Source organism: Momordica charantia (genome assembly GCF_013281855.1).
Source record: "Momordica charantia cultivar OHB3-1 chromosome 4 unlocalized genomic scaffold, Mcharantia_2.0 BLBB01000004.1, whole genome shotgun sequence".
NCBI classification, from domain to species: domain Eukaryota; kingdom Viridiplantae; phylum Streptophyta; class Magnoliopsida; order Cucurbitales; family Cucurbitaceae; genus Momordica; species Momordica charantia.
Window position 1 is genome coordinate 23,422,815 of NW_028275162.1, and position 20,060 is coordinate 23,442,874.

At 33.8% G+C, this 20,060-nt stretch overlaps 3 protein-coding genes across 3 annotated transcripts; 2 read left to right on the forward strand and 1 right to left on the reverse strand.

Moving 5' to 3' along the window:
• Positions 1 to 597: 597 nt before the first annotated feature.
• LOC111011779 (universal stress protein PHOS32) lies at positions 598 to 2,244 on the forward strand. Its single transcript, XM_022285670.2, has 3 exons — positions 598 to 1,372; positions 1,580 to 1,698; positions 1,791 to 2,244. Exons 1-3 carry the CDS (start codon positions 1,001 to 1,003, stop codon positions 1,939 to 1,941), a joined length of 642 nt encoding a protein of 213 aa, XP_022141362.1. The 5' UTR covers positions 598 to 1,000; the 3' UTR covers positions 1,942 to 2,244.
• A 3,984-nt stretch (positions 2,245 to 6,228) lies between these two features.
• On the forward strand, positions 6,229 to 7,786 carry LOC111011807 (uncharacterized). Its single transcript, XM_022285703.2, has 2 exons — positions 6,229 to 6,600; positions 7,315 to 7,786. Exons 1-2 carry the CDS (start codon positions 6,249 to 6,251, stop codon positions 7,623 to 7,625), a joined length of 663 nt encoding a protein of 220 aa, XP_022141395.2. The 5' UTR covers positions 6,229 to 6,248; the 3' UTR covers positions 7,626 to 7,786.
• Positions 7,787 to 15,001: 7,215 nt separating this feature from the next.
• Positions 15,002 to 18,049, reverse strand: NPQ4 (Chlorophyll A-B binding family protein). Its single transcript, XM_022285685.2, has 4 exons — positions 17,628 to 18,049; positions 17,399 to 17,512; positions 15,524 to 15,770; positions 15,002 to 15,410 (listed from the first exon to the last, which is right to left on the reverse strand). The coding sequence occupies exons 1-4, from the start codon at positions 17,838 to 17,840 to the stop codon at positions 15,163 to 15,165; spliced, it is 822 nt and encodes a 273-aa protein (XP_022141377.1). The 5' UTR covers positions 17,841 to 18,049; the 3' UTR covers positions 15,002 to 15,162.
• Between the last annotated feature and the right edge of the window lie 2,011 nt (positions 18,050 to 20,060).

Here is a 20,060-nt window from a genome sequence, read left to right on the forward strand (position 1 = left end):
ATACAACCAAATTTAAGTTTCTATGATTAAATATAAATTATACAAATTAAAACTTCCTAGACCCAAACTTCAGAACTCCTCTTCTTAATGTTAATCATGAAAGTTAAGGATCAACAATTTGGTAAAGTTGTTGTTTTTCATTTTCAATATTCTTAATAAATAAAAGTATTTTACAACTAACTTTGTTTCTTATTTCTCATTTTTTGAGAATATTCTCATGTATAGAAATTTTGGAAATAACCAAAAACAAATTTCTTCTTTCTTATTCCCACTTGAAACAAAAAACAAGTTTATCATACTTAAAACTGAAACAAAAAACATAAACGTTGTCAAAAGAGACCCCAGATGAAAACACCAATCTAATTTAATGTTTTTGGCCTATCCTAGAAAACAAATAGTATAACATCAAACGTCTAATTTTTTTAAATTTAAAATTCTAAAACCCTAAACAAATCATCAAGCAACAATCTAATTTATTTATATTTTGTCAGAAATAATATTGATATTCATCTGACGGTACTTGCCCACTTTAGGTTGCAGATTCTGGTGAAAAGTTCCAAAAGAAATATTCAAAAAAGAAGTAAAATATTTTGAAAGAGAGAGAGTACAGAGGGAATCCTTACCTTTCATGATGATACGCAGACAGCAGTGATTGTGTTTCATTTCTTTGTGTGTGCTGTTCAGTAGAGCCACGCCTGCCCACCCAAGCACTTCCCGTGACGCTTTAAGATCTGTTCATAGAGAGCTCGAAATTATGGCTTTCTTTGCTTCTCCTCAGCACTTCCCTCAGTCCTTTCCCAACCATTAGACCATAGCTCCTCTCTTAATTTAACTTAACCCCACATCTCCCAGGGCTCAGCCCAGTCCCATCCATCAATTTTTTGTCTTTCTCCTCCCTTAAGATTAATGACCCATTACCCAGATCTAGGCCACTGATTCTGCTCAGCTCTATAAAGCAGGAGCTCCTGCTGCTACTGCTGCAGACGTGGTGTTCGATAAAATGCCAAGTACCGAATCGTTTCTGAGGCAGATAAGTACAAGGGAGGGCTCCAAATCTACATCTAGGAGGTGGGGTGGCGAGGGAAGCCATTGGGGCCAGAAGATGGAGGGCGGTGTTAACAACTTGTATGGGATCGAGAGCGGCGGAATGTCTAGGAGGAAGAGGGTGATGGTGGTGGTGGATCAGACTTCACAGGCCAACCATGCAACCATGTGGGCGCTAACTCATGTGGCTAACAAGGGCGATGTTCTTACTCTTCTTCATGTCATCCCTACCTCCTCTGCCCACTCTTCTTCTTCTGCAGATTCTTCTTCCTCTTCCTCTTTCTCTGCTACTTCTCTTGGTTCCCTCTGCAAGGCTTCTAGACCTGAGGTTAGAAGGGAACTCAATTCTCCTCCTTTTCTTTTCCTAGCATATCCACTTCATCTTTGCTGCTCAGATCTCGTGCAATGAGAAGTAGTCTGTCTTATAATACTGTGTTTGATAGATTTCACTTCGTGGGGAGAGTAGATGATGAGTATAATCTGTGTAATGTGTTTTACAGTTGTAAAAATTAAGGTTCAATGTGACATCTTTCAGGTGGAGGTGGAAGTGCTGGTGATCCAGGGGCCAAAGCTGGCCACAGTGATGAATCAAGTGAAGAAGTTGGAGGTGTCGGTGCTGGTTCTGGGACAGAGAAGACCATCGTTTCTCAGTTGGTGGGTCGAAATCTCACGGACATAATTCCCATTATATTCATGGCTTTCCAACTCATTTTTTAACTTAAATCTGGTTGTTGAACTGTTTGCAGCTTTCGTGGAAGTGGTGGGGCGGGAGATCTGGTGGATCATTGCATAAATAACGCAGAGTGCTTGACCATTGGAGTGAGAAAGCAGAGCAGAGACATGGGTGGCTATGTAATCAACACCAGATGGCAGAAGAACTTCTGGCTTCTGGCTTAGTTGGTTTAGTTAGAGAGTTACGACAGAAGCCTGACCCTTGGAAGTTGTAAGTTGTAAGTTGTATTGTAATCTAATTAACAATCACTCAGCCTACTGCTGCAATCTGTAAAACAACTAACAAGCTTATCATCCTTTGTGTTAGCATAATGAATTGCAACTTTTTAGCTAGCTCGATGGGAATTCAGAATAAGTGTTCACATCATGTGAACTATCTCTTTGCACCTTAGAAAACAGAGCTTGGAAGTTGAGAAAATTATTCTAATTCCATTCAATGTTGGAAGGTCCTGGATTGCATTCTTCTTCTTTTTGGTTTCTATTAAGCCCACTGAAAATGGATCTATACCTTTTGGGTGAACAGATGCAGCACCAAATTGGCGTTCCCTATTCAAAAGGGATATTTAACGCAGTATGAGCATGAATCTAACATCCTAATGTTTTCAGATCACTCAAACTACCTACTGAAAAAAAAAGGTGCTAGATCTTCGAGCCAATTCTTAATGACGCAATCTAGAAAAAGGGAGAGTGAAGTCAAACCAACTTATTGATGTCCAACCACTTAATCATTTATAAGAGTTAGTAATGTATGACCATTGTAGACGTACGGTTTGAAATCATATGGTTACAATATTCATTGATAATGTTTCTATTTTTTGTTTTTTGTTTTTATTTTTCTTTAGAAATCTTAGCATTTTGCAGTTATGTTTTTTGTTTTTCATGTTTTAGGAATATTTTCAAAATTATATAGAAATTTTGGAACCATGTTTTTTTTTTTCCAATTTCAATTTGTTCCAAAACACAAACAAGAAAATTATTTTATCACGATGTTGGGGCTATAAGTTTCAGTTTTTTTTACTAGAAATAAGAATCAAGAACGAAAGAGCCGGTAGATCTTAATCTCATAAATGAACTTCTTTTCAGACCCATATTGCAAAAATGTCTAAAAATAAAAAAATTTTCATTTTTGTCTGGTGTCTCAAGGTTTGAGATTTCTAAGAGGAGAATTTTAGCTCGACTTTGGGCCTTGCCCAGTGCATATGATCCAATTCAGAACTAGGCCTAACTATAGGCCGGTCATTGCCATGAAATAGAACTGACCACCGATGGGCACGGCCAGTACCCTAATTGGATCCAACATGGAGCAGGCTCTGGAGCAAACTCATTTTAAACCAACTAAATTGTGCTACATAAACCAGCACAAGATGACAAGAGGGCTTACTTCAAGTCTAAGTTTTGACCGTCAATATGAAAATATAAGTGACTCAACGACACGATTTATAATCTAAGAGAAAATATTTAACTCCTACTAGTTACTAGTATATAAGAGACATCGTCTAAACTACCATTAAATGTTTGACAATTAAGAATGAAATGCAAAAAGATGGTTTTTCTTTTTTAAAATAATGAGTTGTCAATTCATTGTGGCGAAACCAAGATTTGGTATGTGGTTGTCACTCTTAAGAAGTATATAAGTAGACTACTCCTCTCATTGTCAATTGATTTTGAGATATAACTTTATGAATATTAATATTGACACTTTTCAAACAAATAATAATAATAATAATAATAATAAAAGGCCTATATTTTGACAATTGACCACTCCGTGGCTTTCAAGTCTAATTGAATTTTCTAAGTTGAACCATTCATAACTAATGGAGGAACACAACACTCAGCTTTCAAGTCTAGGTTCAGATAATTGACGGTGCATGTGCTATTATTGAGAGAGCAATAAACACATATTTAGACCCGTCAATCTTCTCTCTAAATATCTATTTTTGGGGGCACAAAAATATTATCATTTCTACACAATCATAGAAAGAAAGAAAGAAAGAAAGAAAGAAAAAAAGGAGAAAAGACAGTTGATTCTTGGAAACTAGATCCCCAAAGAGTAGTAGAACAGGACATGGAATGGAGCTAATTGGAAGAAATAAATCAAATATAATGGTCCATGAAACTGAACCAAAACATAACTATAAGATACCCATTCTGGTTGATGATGATGACAAATACCCACCCAACCTTACTTTGAAACAGCCACTCTCTCTTTCCATCTTCCCATGTGGCTGTGGCCATTACTTTCTCTCTTCCCTTTTGCTTTTTAAGCCTTTTAATTGCCAGATTTCTCTACTTTTTTAGTAGCCAGCCCACACTGCATTCTCCTCCCCATTCATTTGTTTCCATTATTATTCTTTATCGTATTATCCTCTTTTTTCTTTCTTCCTCCCACGAATGTGCTTCCTGAGTGCTTTCTTTTCATTTTTTTTTTATTATTAGGATTCCAGTGCCTACAGTGCTCTAAAAGCTTTGGGAAAATTCTGCTTCCATCAGCTACTTTGGAGTTTGGTGTAGGTACTTTTTGTAAAGGTTAGAAGCTAATGTAGTTTATGTTTAGAATGAAACAAGAGGATGAGGAACTGAGTTCTAGAAACCTATGGTTTGATTGGTATGTGCAAAAAGTAAAGGCATATTTTGGTAATTGGGTTTCAGAGTATATGGGTTAATGTGTGAGTCAAATGTCTATTTGGGAGGTACTCGTGAGTTAAGTTTGTATACCCAAAATTAAGAATCCAAATCTATATTTAGTGTATAGATTTAAGTATTCTAGACTGTAAACTTATAACTTATTAATCTTAGACACGATATAAATTCAAATTTCAAATTTGTGAAACCATCTTATATAAATATACAATTGAAAATTACACAAAGTTAAAAGTCCCTATAATAACAATACAAACATACAAATATAGATTCAATAAATTCAAAGTTCATAAATTGAGGTTTATTAGAACGGCGAAGTCAAACATGCCCCAACAATTTTGGCACGCGACAAGTGATTTGGCTTAGTAGTTGTACCGACTTTGGGTGCAGCTTTTGAGTCTTTTTGAACCCTTTGAATGCCCTAAACTATCTACACATATTTATAGTGGGGGAGCTTCAGAAAAAGCCAGAATCAAAGAAGTTTGGGTAATTTAGATTTTTTTTACCAATTTTTAAAAACTCTTATTTATGATCCTTCAATATTTTTTTTATTCCGACATTTTTTCACTTTTTGCACCTGTGTTAAAACTAAAACATCCTTGCATCCTTTTTTTTTTCTCTAACTTCTTATTTCTCCAAACTTTCTTTTCTTTTCTTTTTTTCTCTTTTTGTTTTCAATCTTTTTTCCATTTTGATAAAATTGGTCAAAATTTTGGAAACTCATAAAAAGAAAATTATAAGTGAATTAATCTCGATCTTCTTGATTTTTTTTTCAAATACGGAACTAATATAGAAAAAATCTAACTTTTTAATTTGAAGAATCAATTACGAATTGGAAAAAATACCCAAAAAATTTTAATTAAAAATGAGAGCCAAGAATAAATGCCCAAATATATTTTAAAAAAAAACTGGAATTGCACGCTATCCTGGATCGAGATAGCAAAATCCAATCCCATCTGAGATAGTCTAAAATGCAATCTCAATCCAGATTATGCAATCTCAGCCTGGGATAGCATCTAATTCCATTTCTTTTATCTGGGTATTTATTCTTGGCCCTCTTTGTTAATTAAATTTTGGGTATTCATGCAATTTTGGCACGAGATTGATGAATCTAGACTTTTTGTTTTTTAATTAAATCTAGGCATTTATGCAATGAATTATGTCAAATTAAACTATTAAATATTTAATATTTCATTATATAATTTCAACCATTCTTTATAGATTTTTTCTATATTAGATTCATAATTAGTTCTTCAAATTAAGGAGTTAAGAATTTTTTTTTCAATTTGTAATTGATTTTTTAAATTAAATGATATATTTTTTAGATCGGTAATTGATTCTCCAAATTAAAAAGTTGAGTGTACGGTTTAAGGTAAGACATTGATGGTTTAAGGTAAGACATTGATGGAGGAAACCAAAATTGTGTACAATTTTGCTTTTTTGAAAAATGTGGATATTTTGATAATTTTACACAGTGACAAAGTGAAAATGGGTAAAAAATTAGGATAGAATAGGTAGAAAATGGGTTAGGAGTCCAAATGGAAGTAAAAAGTGGGTTAAAAATTCCCAATTACCCAATAAGTCTCTAGTGGAATAAAATTTTCATTCTTTCTTTTGACATGAAAATGGGAGAGGAGTTGAAGTTAGATGTTCGCAACATGGCTATCTAAAAGAAATCTACCTTTGTGGGCCAAAATGTCGTTCTTTTTTTTTTTTTTTTTTTGCCAATCTTTATCAAGTCCTTGGTGGGGTTGGGTCAAAATTTACTAGCTAAGGGGGCCAAGTCTAAGACCAACTTTGCTGCAATATATCTTTCTTTTTCTATACTATAAATGACCAACACCAAACGCACCTCCAACCCTCATATTTTCTCTCCCTTCGCCTCACATTTTCCTCTCAACTTTCTTGCCTTCCAAAAAAGCATGAATGTGTACAGAGATCAAATCTCCTCCTGTTACTTCCATCCAAAAGAAATAGTGGTGGGTGTCTGCGCTTTGTGCTTAAACGAGAGGCTTCTTATCCTGGCCTCCAAGCGAGGCCGCCACCACTCCTCAGCCCGGACCTGCCGGAAAACTCCCATTAACCTCTCCAAGATCTTCGCTTTTAGCTCTTTCATCACCCGTCTCGAATTCCGGCACCCAAAGCCGGAAAATTCCGATGATGAAGCCTCCACCAGTCATGAAGGTACTTTCTTTTCAGCTTTATATACATACGTACATATATATTTATATATATATATAACTATATAACTTTTCCTAGTTTCAAGTATCAGAATCATGAAGAAAGTTTTCATCCTTAGTCTTTCAGCTGTGGGGTAGAGAAACTGGTAAAAATGAAAAGTCAATAAGGGGTTTGTAGGTGTGTTATGTGTAGTTGGTTCAATTCCATTACCATGGAATAAAGGCTATTCAAAGGATGAGACTTCAAAAATGGGTTAAATGCAACCTAACCGAGGAAATAAAAAACGGTGGAATGGCAAATGAGTGATTTGGCAGAAGGTTGCAGTGTCAGAAACACAGAAAGTACAAGAATAAAAAAGAAACAGAGTGAATAATGGTGGAGGAGACTGTTTTACAACAGTTGAGAAAAGTGCAGGTTTGAATTGTTCGAATTATTACAGAGAACCAGAATAGACAAAATTCTGTAATCTCAAAGATTAGACAGAAACCAAACAGAATTTTGGGGTTAAATTCTGAAGCAAAGTGGGGGAGAAAAAAGACAAGGAAAACAAAACAGAAGTTCACATCTAGACAACACTGACTAGTATCTTTCCAAGTTTTTTCTTTTTTTTTTTCTCTCACTCTCTTAGTTAATCGTATATCTGATTGAGGGATGCGTATTTTTGGATTTTTAGAAATTTTAATTTTTTTTATGTGGGCCCACACATAAATTATGTAGACTCATTCATCTCAATCAACTTTGGGAAAAATGGAGTTGGGTCATGGGAGAAGAACAAGGTATCAGAGGTGTCCCTGGAAAACTGCAGCCTGTCATGGAATCACCACTTGACCAAAGACTCCAAGGAGACCAAGACTGTGATAGAACATGGCAAGACCCGTGCCTCGCTTAGGTGGCGGAAGCGGATTGGCCACCTCTTCCAGCTCATCAGAAGGAAAAGGTCCAACAAAGGGACAGTCTGCCACGTGGAAGGAGTTAAGACAAGGAAAGGCTGGATGAGAACTCTGACAAGGTCAAGAAACAGTGAATAGGCAAGGGAGAATATCTATGGGTGAATCGGAATTCAAATGTGATTTGTATAAAGATTTGAGTCAAATCAATTACTTAATTTTTTTTTATTTGAGCTATTGCAGGTTTAACAATTTGTGAATGAGCTTCTGTAATGTGATTGCAATATCTCTTTTTTTCCTAATGTACAATGCTTGAATATCAAATCAAACACAGCAATTAAATAAACCAATGAAGAAGGAATTTTCCCATTCGTGTGTACAAAATGGGAAACGATGGAGCAAGAGGGCCCTTAGCGACACTGCCACAATTTGGCCTAGAGTTGTCTTGGTTCTGCAAATTTTGAACTATGAAATAAAAGAATTTGAAAAACTATATAATTAATCAAATATTGGGTGTTTGAAATCATTATTCACAAATATATAATCTAAGAAAGAAGAAAAACTTTCTATATTTCAAAAAATAGACTATCTATAAGGACAAACAAATGAAAATAAAACAAGTTTCGGTAAATTTTTGTTCTAAAAAACTGAAATAATATACGCCAGCCTAGATATTCTTTCACAATGAGCAAAAGTCTGTGTCCATAAGGGAAGATTAGAATAGGCAGAGCCTACATCTTTTAGCAGTGTCCTTGACAAGGGCAATTTGTCACAAGTGCCCTCTTGATCAAGAGGACCATTGATCTGGAAAAGGACCACAAATTGAGGTCCAGGAAAGAAAAGCTCATTGTGGCGCGCTGACGAAAATGACAAGACATGAATCTTCACCCAACTTCATCAACCAAAAACCAACACCAACGCCACTGATTAAACGCTTTCAGCTATGTATGACCCAAATTATGCATGCATTGTCTTTTTCTATATGGCAAATTGTCCTATGATTTTATTATGTTGCAAAACTAGCTATCTAAAACAACTCAAGCTCAAAACATAAATAATTTAAGGCATTTTCTATAACTATTATATTTTCATCTGTGGAGCAAAAAAAAAAACACTCAATAGCATAAGTTTTTTTGTTTTGAAAAAAAATTTATTATCAAATTGAACCATGATTTTGAAATAGATGACTGTAGAATTAAAATGATCATAATAATAATAAGGCATATCAAATAATGATGAATATGATTATTTAAAGACACAGTGAGTTATTCTTTAAAGTTTAGATGTGGAGTGTCATATCACAAGAAAAAAAAAAAAAAAAGATGTGGAGTGTCATGTTAAAGAAGGCATAGATATCATCCGAGAAGATATTAATCATTTTACATTGACCAAATTAGGTCATCAGTTTCAGGAAAAGAAGTGGATTTGGAACTATTATATAAATAATAAGGCAATTTTATCTTGGGAAAATCCATAATAAGGCTAAGGGTTGGTTACATATTACATCTTCCACCTACACAACTCAATATTTTTGATGGATACTTGTATCTAACCATCTCTCTTTCTCTCTCTTTCTTGGGAGGTGGATAGGGAAAAGGAAAAAGTAATATGACCTGAAACATAGTGTATGGAGGAAGGGAAAATGAGGACCCCTCTGCCCCTTGTTCCACCAGAATATTTTATACAGAGTGAAGTGAAATTGGTGCTATGCTAAGATACAAAGTGAAGAAGCTTTGGTTACAAGAGATAGCTTGCTTTCACATGTCACTCCTCCCAAGTCAAACTAACTTTAGATAAGCATCTTATTTTGGGTCACACAATCTATAAACAGTGAATTTCTATCACAGCTAAAAGAAGATTTCTATGAATAATAGCCTTTATACACTAACTTTGGTTGGTCTTTGTCTGTACTTTCCCTCATTTCTCCCCTTCTTTTTTCCCTCTCCTCTCTCTCTCTCAAACACACACAAGTCCCTTCCAACAGCTGAGCTCACATGTCTTGACTTTCTCTACCCTCCCTTGTATTCATCTCTCTCTCTCTAGGGCTCAATTTCCTATATTTTCTTCCAAGTTCCAACCATGGTTGCCTCACTATTTACTCTTTAGGTTCCACAAACAATTTCCCAAAAGTGAATTTCCGGGAAAATGAGTTGTTTCTTTTTTATTATTATAAGAAACTAAAGGGAAAATGAGTTGTTGAGAATCTGTCTTTTTCCCCCTCCCAAATCCATGAAAGATAAGATAAAGCTCCTTTGATTTACTTTGTTCATATAATAAAAGTAATCTTATCGCTATGATTTAAATTAAAAAAAAACACACAAAAATGATGCATTCAACAGAGGAGACGAAAGAGAGAAACAGAAAAAAAAAATAACAAAAAGGGAAAAAAATAGGATACCATTTAGTATTTATACTGTAAAATGATGGTATGATAACCAAAATTGTCTATTTAAATTAAATCTAGTCATTTTGGTTAAATACATTCAATACCCAATTACAATCCACTATTATTAGAATAAGATGTTCCATCGATGTGTTTTCTTCTCTTTTCTCTTTTCGAAAATAATTCCATAAGAGAGGAGAAAAAAATAAATACTGAAGTAATTATTAGAGAATAAAAAAAGTGTCAAGTGAAATATTTTAACGCCGTACTTATGATATATTTTACCAATTTTAAATATTGGGTTACTGTTATTTTTTACCAATTGCCGATTAAATTGGACACGCAACTTATTATTAGAGGTGAAAACTTGTGTTCAAATAAGCATGATTTCAATATCTCATATCATTTCATATCACAGTCGTAATTAATAGCGAAAATAAATTTTCTAAAAAAAAAGATAGTCAAAATAAAATTTTGTCTCTAATGTTTTAGAGTTCTAATAAGATTGGACAAATTTACATGGAATTTTATATTAAAAAAGAAACCCTCTGATTTATGTAAAACAACCATAGGGGATAATCTTAGGTTCTAAAATTTCCCTTTCTGTTTAGATGTGATGAGACGAGTTTTACCTCACAGACCCACCAAAAAAGAAAAGAAAAATTCCTCCAGAAATTCTGGTGGGCTGAGAGAACAAAATAAAATACATGGAGCCTCTTTCATGTGGTTGTGTTTAAGAGGCACGGCTTAGGACACGTAGCAAACTGGACAAAGAAATATGGTGGAAGAAAATAATGAGTGATTAAACAATTCAACGTGTCTGCCCACATGCTTCTATGGGAAACCGACACTAATTCACTGCGTTGCTTCTTCCATCAGTTCCGCAACTCTCTTCGTTGCTTTTATTTCTTAACTTTTCTATTAAAAGAAAAACAAGTTTTATTCAATAATACTTTAACTCATTGGCTGTCAGAACAGATATGATGGAGAAACTTGGAATTCTGTTCTAGATTTTAATGATTCATTATGTTGACTCTCAGTCTCAGCTGTATTCATGAGATTTTGCCTAATAGGTGAAGGTGGGGGGGTTGTTTCTGAAACTTGTTCTTGTTGGGCTTCCTTCGTCAAACTTTGGCGGTCGAACATCACAGAATATGTTACGACTTACAAGGCTTGGGAGGTATGTTGTATCTTGAGTTTGGTTTGTTGAATTTAGTCTAAAGAGTGGATCCAAAATTTTTCAACAAATGACTATAAAGATTCCACCAACTGTTCTAAACATTGTTCCATATTATGTTACCAGTGAAGAAGATCTTGAATATACGATGAATAAAGTTTGAAAGTAAAACTATGTAGGCTTAAGCTCTAATGTCATATCATCACACTGATATGCGAAAACTAGTTGTGCTAATACAACACCATACTTGGGTAATTGCTGTCACATTTTTGTAGAAATTCCCAGAGTATGGTGTCTAAACTTTCTACATAATCGATTAGTACTATCTTCCTTTCTGCAGTTTTCTGGTAATCTACCATTAAACCCAAATGTAGCCACTACTGACCATACTAAGGAACAGACATAGAATATCTGAAATCTAAATGTACTAGGAAAATATTATTGTCCAAGAATCAAAACCAAAATAGAGAGGAAGAAAGAAAGAAAGAATGCACTGTGAACTTTTTACTAGTTCTATTCCAATAGGAGTTAACTGTATCTCGTTGGTGTTGCAGCTTTTGCTTCCACTTCTTTAAAATATGCAGAATATATAGATGATTAGATTTCTCGTAGCCTATAGACTCCTCTTTTTTTCCGGTAGAAGAAGATAAACCACCGGGCAAAACAAGCTCAGCACTCCAAATTCTTCCTTCATCACTAACCCTCCTTACTCACAAATTTTTGGCGAAAGCAGACAAAACTTCTTAGACAAATTCCATGACTGTTACCTTCATACAATGGTCTCTTGACACGATGAATATACCTTTCTTACAGTAACCTCTTAACTCTACAAATTTAAGGAAAAAAAATTAAAAAATAAGGTTCCAAGAGAATGTTGATTGGCCACCAAAACAAAGTCTACTAGAAAAGTGCTCTCTATATGTTCGCACATAATTGCAAACATTAATAGCTATTATCATCGACCAACTGTAACATTTCTACTAGAAAAAGGGTCAAATATCAGCATTTAATCAAATATTACTATGTATTTGACGGTGCCTAAGCATTGAACAAACAATGTCGTGACTCAGAGAAAGAGGAGCGGTGACAATTTAGGCACAGCTGGTTTTAAGGGTATAGGCCATGAAATCAGATGGTCCAAGCTTCAGATGGTAACCAGGGCCTAAGGTACTGAAAGCTCGATTGGGTTAAGCAACTCAAACCCATTTCGTGTTATGGTGAAATAGACTTCCAGAAGAAATGGTTTTGTGTTAGTAATTTGCAATTGTTCGCAATTGAATGGCTACCAAAAAACTCCCCATCGACATCCCATAGTTGAAGTTATAAATTCAAATATCTGGTAGGCAATCCACTTATTCCAACACGATTTGGATATTGACATTTATTGAGAATATATTAACCCATCAGAGAAGAACATAATTCCAAATTTCTAACCCTAGCCCTACCAACGAAACAGGGGAGGCTATTATCAGAAACCTAATCATTTGAAAGATTAAAAAGCAATCAATCTTCAGAGAGAGAGAATGAGGGAGAACCTGTAAGAAACATCTCTAACAGAGAAAGTAGACGGCGACGCAGAAGAAAAGGAGTGGAGGTGAACTCCACCAGCGTTAGCATCGTTGATTTCTCCATTGTTCTTAGCGCATTCAATGGAGGCTTCGACGGCGACGGATATATAACTAAAGAGAAGCTTGAAGATTTTCCTGTCATTGATTTTCTTGAACGAGTGTCAAAATGGTGGAATCTTAGAAATCTCCAGTTCACAGAGCTACAATGATGAAGAATCGGATCATCAGTACTCGACGAACCCGCGGGAACGGTTGATTGGGAACTCTTTTCTTCATTGTTTGTAGGAAAATGGAGGGAACGGCTGACTGGGAACTCTCTGTTCGTTGTTAGAAGGAAATTTGCAACGGGGGCTTTTGGCTTCTAACGGGAGCGGTGCTGTTAACTTTACCCAGTCAGCAAAATATTTAAATCATACCGAATAATTTTTGTAGTTTCAATTATGTCTCTATTTTTTTATTCCTCGATTCTACCTTTAAAATTTAAAATTATTTTAAAAATATCATTTCGTCGACTTTTCCTTTTAAAAATACAGTGAATTTGAGTAAAAATACGATGAATCAATTAACAAATCATGAATGATAGACCAAATATGAGGCCAGACAATCGAATCGATGGACTATGAATAAATTTCGTACCTTTGATGATGAAAATTATCTTCCTTCACTAGTTAATTTTTTTCCTTCTAGCTTCCAACTCTTCCACAAGTTTTCTTTCACGAACATATATCCTTCTTGGAAGTCTCTCTAGACTCCACGTTCCTCTGTCTTTACCAATATGCTAATTTTGTTACTGGTCCTTGATTTTTCTCGTGTATGGCTTCCTTTTAAATTATGCAATTTTTATAATTATAATCTTCAAATATGTTTTCCTCCCTAATTGGCACCATTTTTACTAGTTTGTGGTCTTTCTAATGGTGTGTGGCTTTCCCCTTTAAACGACAAAATTTTACTAAAACTCTGATCCTCAGATATACCTCCCTCCCTAATCGACACAGTTTCAAATCTGACAAAAACCCTTCCACTCATTTTTGTGCCTATGTGTAAACTTCCCTTTTATAACTCACAGCTACATTTTCGTCTTCATTAGAATAAGGAAGTTAGTGGAATAGGATTGTTTTGAAACAATTTTAAGGGATATGGGTTAAAATGAAACTTTTAAAATAATAGGGACATATATACAAATTATTACAAGTTTAGGAGCATAAATGAAACTATATATGCCCGTGTGTACCTCTCTTTTTGCAACTCTCCGTCACTGTCACATTTTCATTCTATTTATAATGGCAAAGTTGATAGCATGATATAGATGGTTAAAGGTAGAATTGAAACTTACCACAAAATTGAACAACATAAGGTATAATTTAATCAAGAAAAATATATTATATATATATATATAGCATTTTAAAATGTGAGGTAATTTATTATAGATGTTAATTGATAAATATCATGATAATTACTGATTTACTTTATCAATTTTGTATTCAGGAATGTATTCAATTTGTCAGCTTAAAGGTTGATAGCATTATTTACTAATTTAAAAGACCAGAGAGTTCAAACTCAAAATAAAAAATAAAAAATAATAAAAAAATTCCAATTCAATCCTATATAACTTTATTTTTATTCTTTTTAGCGATACATATGTATGATTGTTGGTTTAATTGGTTGGAGTCATTTGTAATTTATTATTATTATTAGCTTAAAACTCCATCTACTTAATATATTTAAACCAAGAATCCATTTTATAAAAGCTACTACATCAATCCAATCCAACCTCAATAATTTGAACATAAATCCCTCTAAACAAGTAATACAAATTTCTCTGAAAAAAAAAGTTACCGCATATGTGTAAGAATTCAAATTTATAACATCAAAAGTAAATATAATATTATTCTTTTTTATTTATTATTCTTATTGAGTTCAAGAATAATAGAAAAGTTCAAACTTCCAGTCTAATTTAGAATGAGTTATCAATGGTTTTAAGAACTACAATCCTGTGTTATACTTACATTTTTTTTTCCTTATTCTTTTTTCGTGATAGTATAACATTTTTTAAGTACTCAACATAGAGTTAGTTTACTACCTAAGTAGTGGTTTCTGATTTATTTTAAATAAAAAAAACTGTTATCTACTTTTTTTTTAAAGAATAAAAATGGTACCTACTCAAAAGTCAGAACAAATATTTAGAAATTAATTAGACACATCAAGAAATTGTAAGTTTTTTCTTTTTTTGTTTAATAGGAAAAATAATTTTCTCTCCGTACTTGTCAAAATTTAATCGTAGTAAATATGAGTGTTCACTCGTCAACGCTAAATTAAGATTCTAAATCTCTCGGAAACGTTATACAATTAGCCAACAAAAAAGAAAAAGAAGAAAAAAAAGAGACTCATGTTTCCTAAAACTTCACTAGCCAAAGTTTTGGTCATTTGATTTCGTTGTTTAGAGTGTTCATGAAAAATAAATACGCAATAATAACACAAGCTAGAGGAAAAATACGAAGATTTGCTAAGTCCATGTACAGAGAAAAAAAAAACAGAGTCGATCCGATCCGTTCATTCATCTTCCTCCTCGTCGGTGACGAATTTACCAGTTCCAGGATTCAAAGCAGCAATGAAGAAGAACACAACATTCAACAAAACCAGCGGTTCGATCTCATTAATCGGCACTCCAGTTTCGATGTTCAATTGCGCCAACGCTCCCTTACCTGTAATAATTTCTCCGATCAGCGAGAACGCGAACCCTAGCTGCGCCAATCTTCCGACGAACAGCTCGTTCGCCTTCGTGAATCCGAACAAAGGACCTTCACAAAAAACAGAGCCGCCAACGTCATGATCGATTCTCAATTTTGCTGTAAGATTTATCAAGATTTGATTGAACAATACAATAATGGCGTCGATTGTACAGTTACAGTACCTCCTTCTTTGAGACCTAGCGCGGATCTGAAGCCCTTGCCGGGAGGGATGACGGCGCGTTCAAGTCCGGCCGTTTCCGGATCGTCGATGAACTTACCACGGTCTCCTAGGGCTCCGATGGCTCCGAGCAGAGTGAATAAGATGAAGAACAGAAGAAGAGGCTCCGCCTCGTAAATCGGAACTCCAGTTTCCAGGTTCAATTGCGCTAGAATTCCCTTTCCGGTGATCCCCTCTCCCAGTAAAGATGCCTGCACATCAGTTGGGTTTTAAACTTCACATGTGTTTCACAGAATTTGAATTTCAGAGTTCTTTCTTTAACCTTTTTATAGTTAGAAATTACTTAAATATATAAATTTAAAAGGTAAATTATATAAGTTTAAAGACAATTTTTAAACCTTTCGAATTATAAACTCCCTATTTTATTATCCCAACTGTTTCTCTACACTCTGATTTTATTTGGGTAAATTATAAATTGAGTTTATAGATACCGGTGGATTGTAGTTCTTAAATATTAAAAGAAGTTTCAACCATGTTTTTAGATTTGATTAATAAATTTATGTAATAATTGCTTTTCCTAGAATGTTACGTCAGGAGTCCAGAGATGTTTAATTACCCAACTATGCTAAAAAATATTTTTTTAATTGACTAATTTAATGGTATGGCAACAACCAAACAAATTAAAGTAGTTATATATAAAATAAACAATATTTAGATGCCAATCGCTCAATACCAACATTTTACTTACCACCATTAAAATTTGACATGTATGAAAGAGAAATATAGATAGATAAAATATATTTCATATATATTTTAAAGAATTTCAAATTTTTAGTAGGTGTCGATTGGTTGCTGGTAAATATATCTAAGTATTTTCAGGCAAAAATAAAATATGTTGTATATGATACCTATCTACCACATTATATTAAATTAACTGATTTTCAGAAAAATAAATACGTGACAACATTATTTACTTAATAAAATTACCTAGAATTAAAAATTTTATAATTAAGAAAAATTTTATCATTTTAAAATTGTGGTCATAAATAATATTATTTATAACTAAATAAATCATAATTTTGGTTTCTCTAATAAATTGTTTAACTTTAAAATATATCTAATATTCAAAGTTACCTCTAATAAATATTTGTCCTTCCTATTTTATATTTAATAGATACTTAAAATTTTAAATTTATATTTAATGATTCTAGAAATTTCAAAGTTAGCAAATTTATTAGACTATTTTTAACTCCACTAATCTGTTATACATGGAAAAAATACGTAGGAACAAATCTTGTCCTCATCACGGTTCAAAGTTGACAATCAATTATTTTTAAAAAATAGTTTCACCACTATTCAAAGTTGACAATCAATTATTTTTAAAAAATAATTTTATTTTTACATTTATCTATTTGATTGTCAATCAGTCAATGGTGTGTGAGAACAAGATTGCTCATATATTTTTCCTGTAAAAAATTAAAATTTGTTAGCTTTTACTGGACCAAATCTTGTCCTTAGCAACTCAATATATTCTTTTTGTTTTTAGAAAAAGTCTATTTTATATTTATCTTTCTTAACCTTGAAATATTTAATAGCGGTGAATACAACATTCCGTTTCCTATTTGTCGGTAGGAATTTAAGTATTTTTCAACTTATTATACATTTTTTTTAATACAACAAGTTGGGAAGAATTCAAAATTTACTAGAAATTAGATAATTTTGTGCCTTGTCCACTAAATTAAGCTCAAAATCTCATTTATGAGACAAATTTAGAGGTTAGGAAAGTGAAGACGCAAAATCCAACCGTTCTCTCTAGTTTAATCTTTAATCAGTTGAACCGAGGGGAAATGGGAGAGAGAAAAATGACCGAAATACTCACAGCAAAGCCAATCATGGCGACACGACCGACGAAGAGTTCATTCTGCTTAGTGAAACCAATCCCACCGGACGTCCCGAAAATGCCGTCTTCAACCTTCTGCTTCGGCTTCACAACCTAAAACAACATACACACACACACACACACACACACACGCAATTAATTAACCAAACCAAGAAACGGCACTGCAAAGTGCAAATCCTCAAATCCGATGTGTCGTATAATTAATCACCTTCTTTGGAGTCGCTTTGGTTCTGGACTTGAAAACCGCGAGAGTCGTCAATCCACGCGCCGGCGAGCACGGCAACGGCGACGGATCGAAAAAGAGGCGAGCCAATGGGGCGTTAGGTCTGAGCCTCTGCGCCAGAGCAGCGGCTTCACGCTTCGCACCCACGCCGTGACTGGCGCACACACCGGACGTCAGCAGCATGGTTTGAGCCGCCATTAATTAACCACCAGGCACCACCGCCGCCGCTTTCGAAAAATATTGCTAATAATTTGGCTGGAGTTGAAGCAAATGGGAGAGGATTTTGGATGGCGTTTAAAGAAAGAGTGGGGATTTGAGTGTATGGTGAAGGGTGGATCGTGGATGTGGTGGGAGAGTTCAAGGATCGGCGACTAGAGTGACACGTCGTCGTTTAAATTTTGTGATGCTGAGATAATGTTCAACTTCTTTCTCCCCACAACCTTAACACATCTGGTTCATTTATGACCACTTGACATTCATCGGCTCATTTTATGCTCTCTTTTTCTCACATGCTTATTTTTTCCCCCTTGGACTCCAATTATATTGTACTACTTATAAGAAATAATATTAAAATGGGGCCTTCGCATTTGCATCAGTAGCAAAAAGTAAAAGTTTAATATAAGTTTAATGAATATAGAGTCCAAACACTGATATTCCTGATATACATATCTAATTTGATATATTATCCAATTAGATATTGGATTATAAGCATAAGTGTTGATATACCGTTATAAACCAATGATGATATATTATTTTTTTTTCTTTATTTTTCGCTCTACTATTGTTGAGTTTTTATTATTGAATTGTATCGTGGTTATTTACAAATTTTAGATTAAATGCTTGTCTTTTACGATCTAAATGTATGAATAGTTGATATACATAATTTTTTATACCATTGAAAAAAAATCAATAACATTGATTAGCTGATTATGAGTGTTGATATACTAATGTTTGATAGATCTCAAAATCTTCGAGGATATGGTAAAATCAAAATAACTAAAAATTCGAAAACCATATTTTCATAAATTTGTTCATATTTGGGAAATCGAAATTGTTGCTATATTTACAAATATAACATATATTTTTAGTTCTTATTACAAATTTCCTATTGAAATTTTAGGTTTACATCTTTTATTTTTGTTACTAAATTCTTAAAAATATTTTATTTTAATGTAGTGATTTTATTACCTTATATTAGCTAGCTACTTACCTTAACAAACCTCGCCAACCTATCCATATGATTCAAGTATATAGTAACCCGTAATATCAATATAATAGTGAGAATTAAAATAATTGTTTTTTTAGTTTATGAGCTAAAGTAGACATTCTAAAAATTCAAAGACCAAATGATATTAAATTTAAAATTTTAGACAAATAATTTTAAAAATTAAGAAGTGGGATTTAAATCTAAGTATTACTATATGATTGATATTATATCACTGCTTATATACTATGTAGTTTCTCTCTCTTTCCTTTTTTTTCTTTCTTTATTTATTTTTGTAAATGAACCGTGTAGTCTATTTATTTTAGTTTATAGTATGAAGTCTCATTCACCTTTAATTTGTTTTCATCTGTGTGGAAAGGAAACAAATTTATTTGAAAATATGTAAGTTGTAAGGTTGCTTGAGTTTCTAGAAGATCCCAATCGCATACATTCCGGAGATACGCATGTAGGAATTATACCAAGATAGACCGGCTCAACCCAACTGGCCAGACCCGGTCCATATATCTAATGGGCCTATGGGCCCAACAAGACAGCACCACACCGGCCCATCGCAAAATAAAAAATTCTACTTTTTTTTTAATAACTGTGGGGAGAGATATTGAAAGATTCATGAGAACTGTTGGTCCTTGACTTTATAGAAACATGAATGATTGGAATGACAAAGGAGAGGCTGAAGCAACGCCCAATAATTGTGCTTGGTTCCCATAGTGCCCCTCATATAGTGAATCTTCTTTTCTTTCTTGCTTCCCTATGCCTAACAACCTCCCTCAGCTTTTTTGCCTAGCCCTTAACCCATTACCCAAAAAGAAATAATATAAAGACGATGTCGTCCCATTATCCCTGTCACGTCCTCTCGTTTAAGAATTCTAGCTAGTTACCTCTCAAATTATAGACATTGAAACGATCAATCGATCGCGCGGGAGGAAGAAAGAAAAAAATTCATTCGATATTTACTAATATAATAGGAAGGTCTAGCGCACTCCAACTTTTTAATGAGGATTTTAGGAAAAGAGAGAATAATTTGTAGGGACATGGATTGAGATGAAACGTTGTATTCAGACTAATTCCCCAATTGACATCTCCATCTCTCGATTTGTAACTTACAAATTATATCCCTCTATGACCTATAGATTGTTACTTTGATAAGATTTACCAACTTTTATGAATGAGTTTATAGGGCTTGTTTTCTTCCT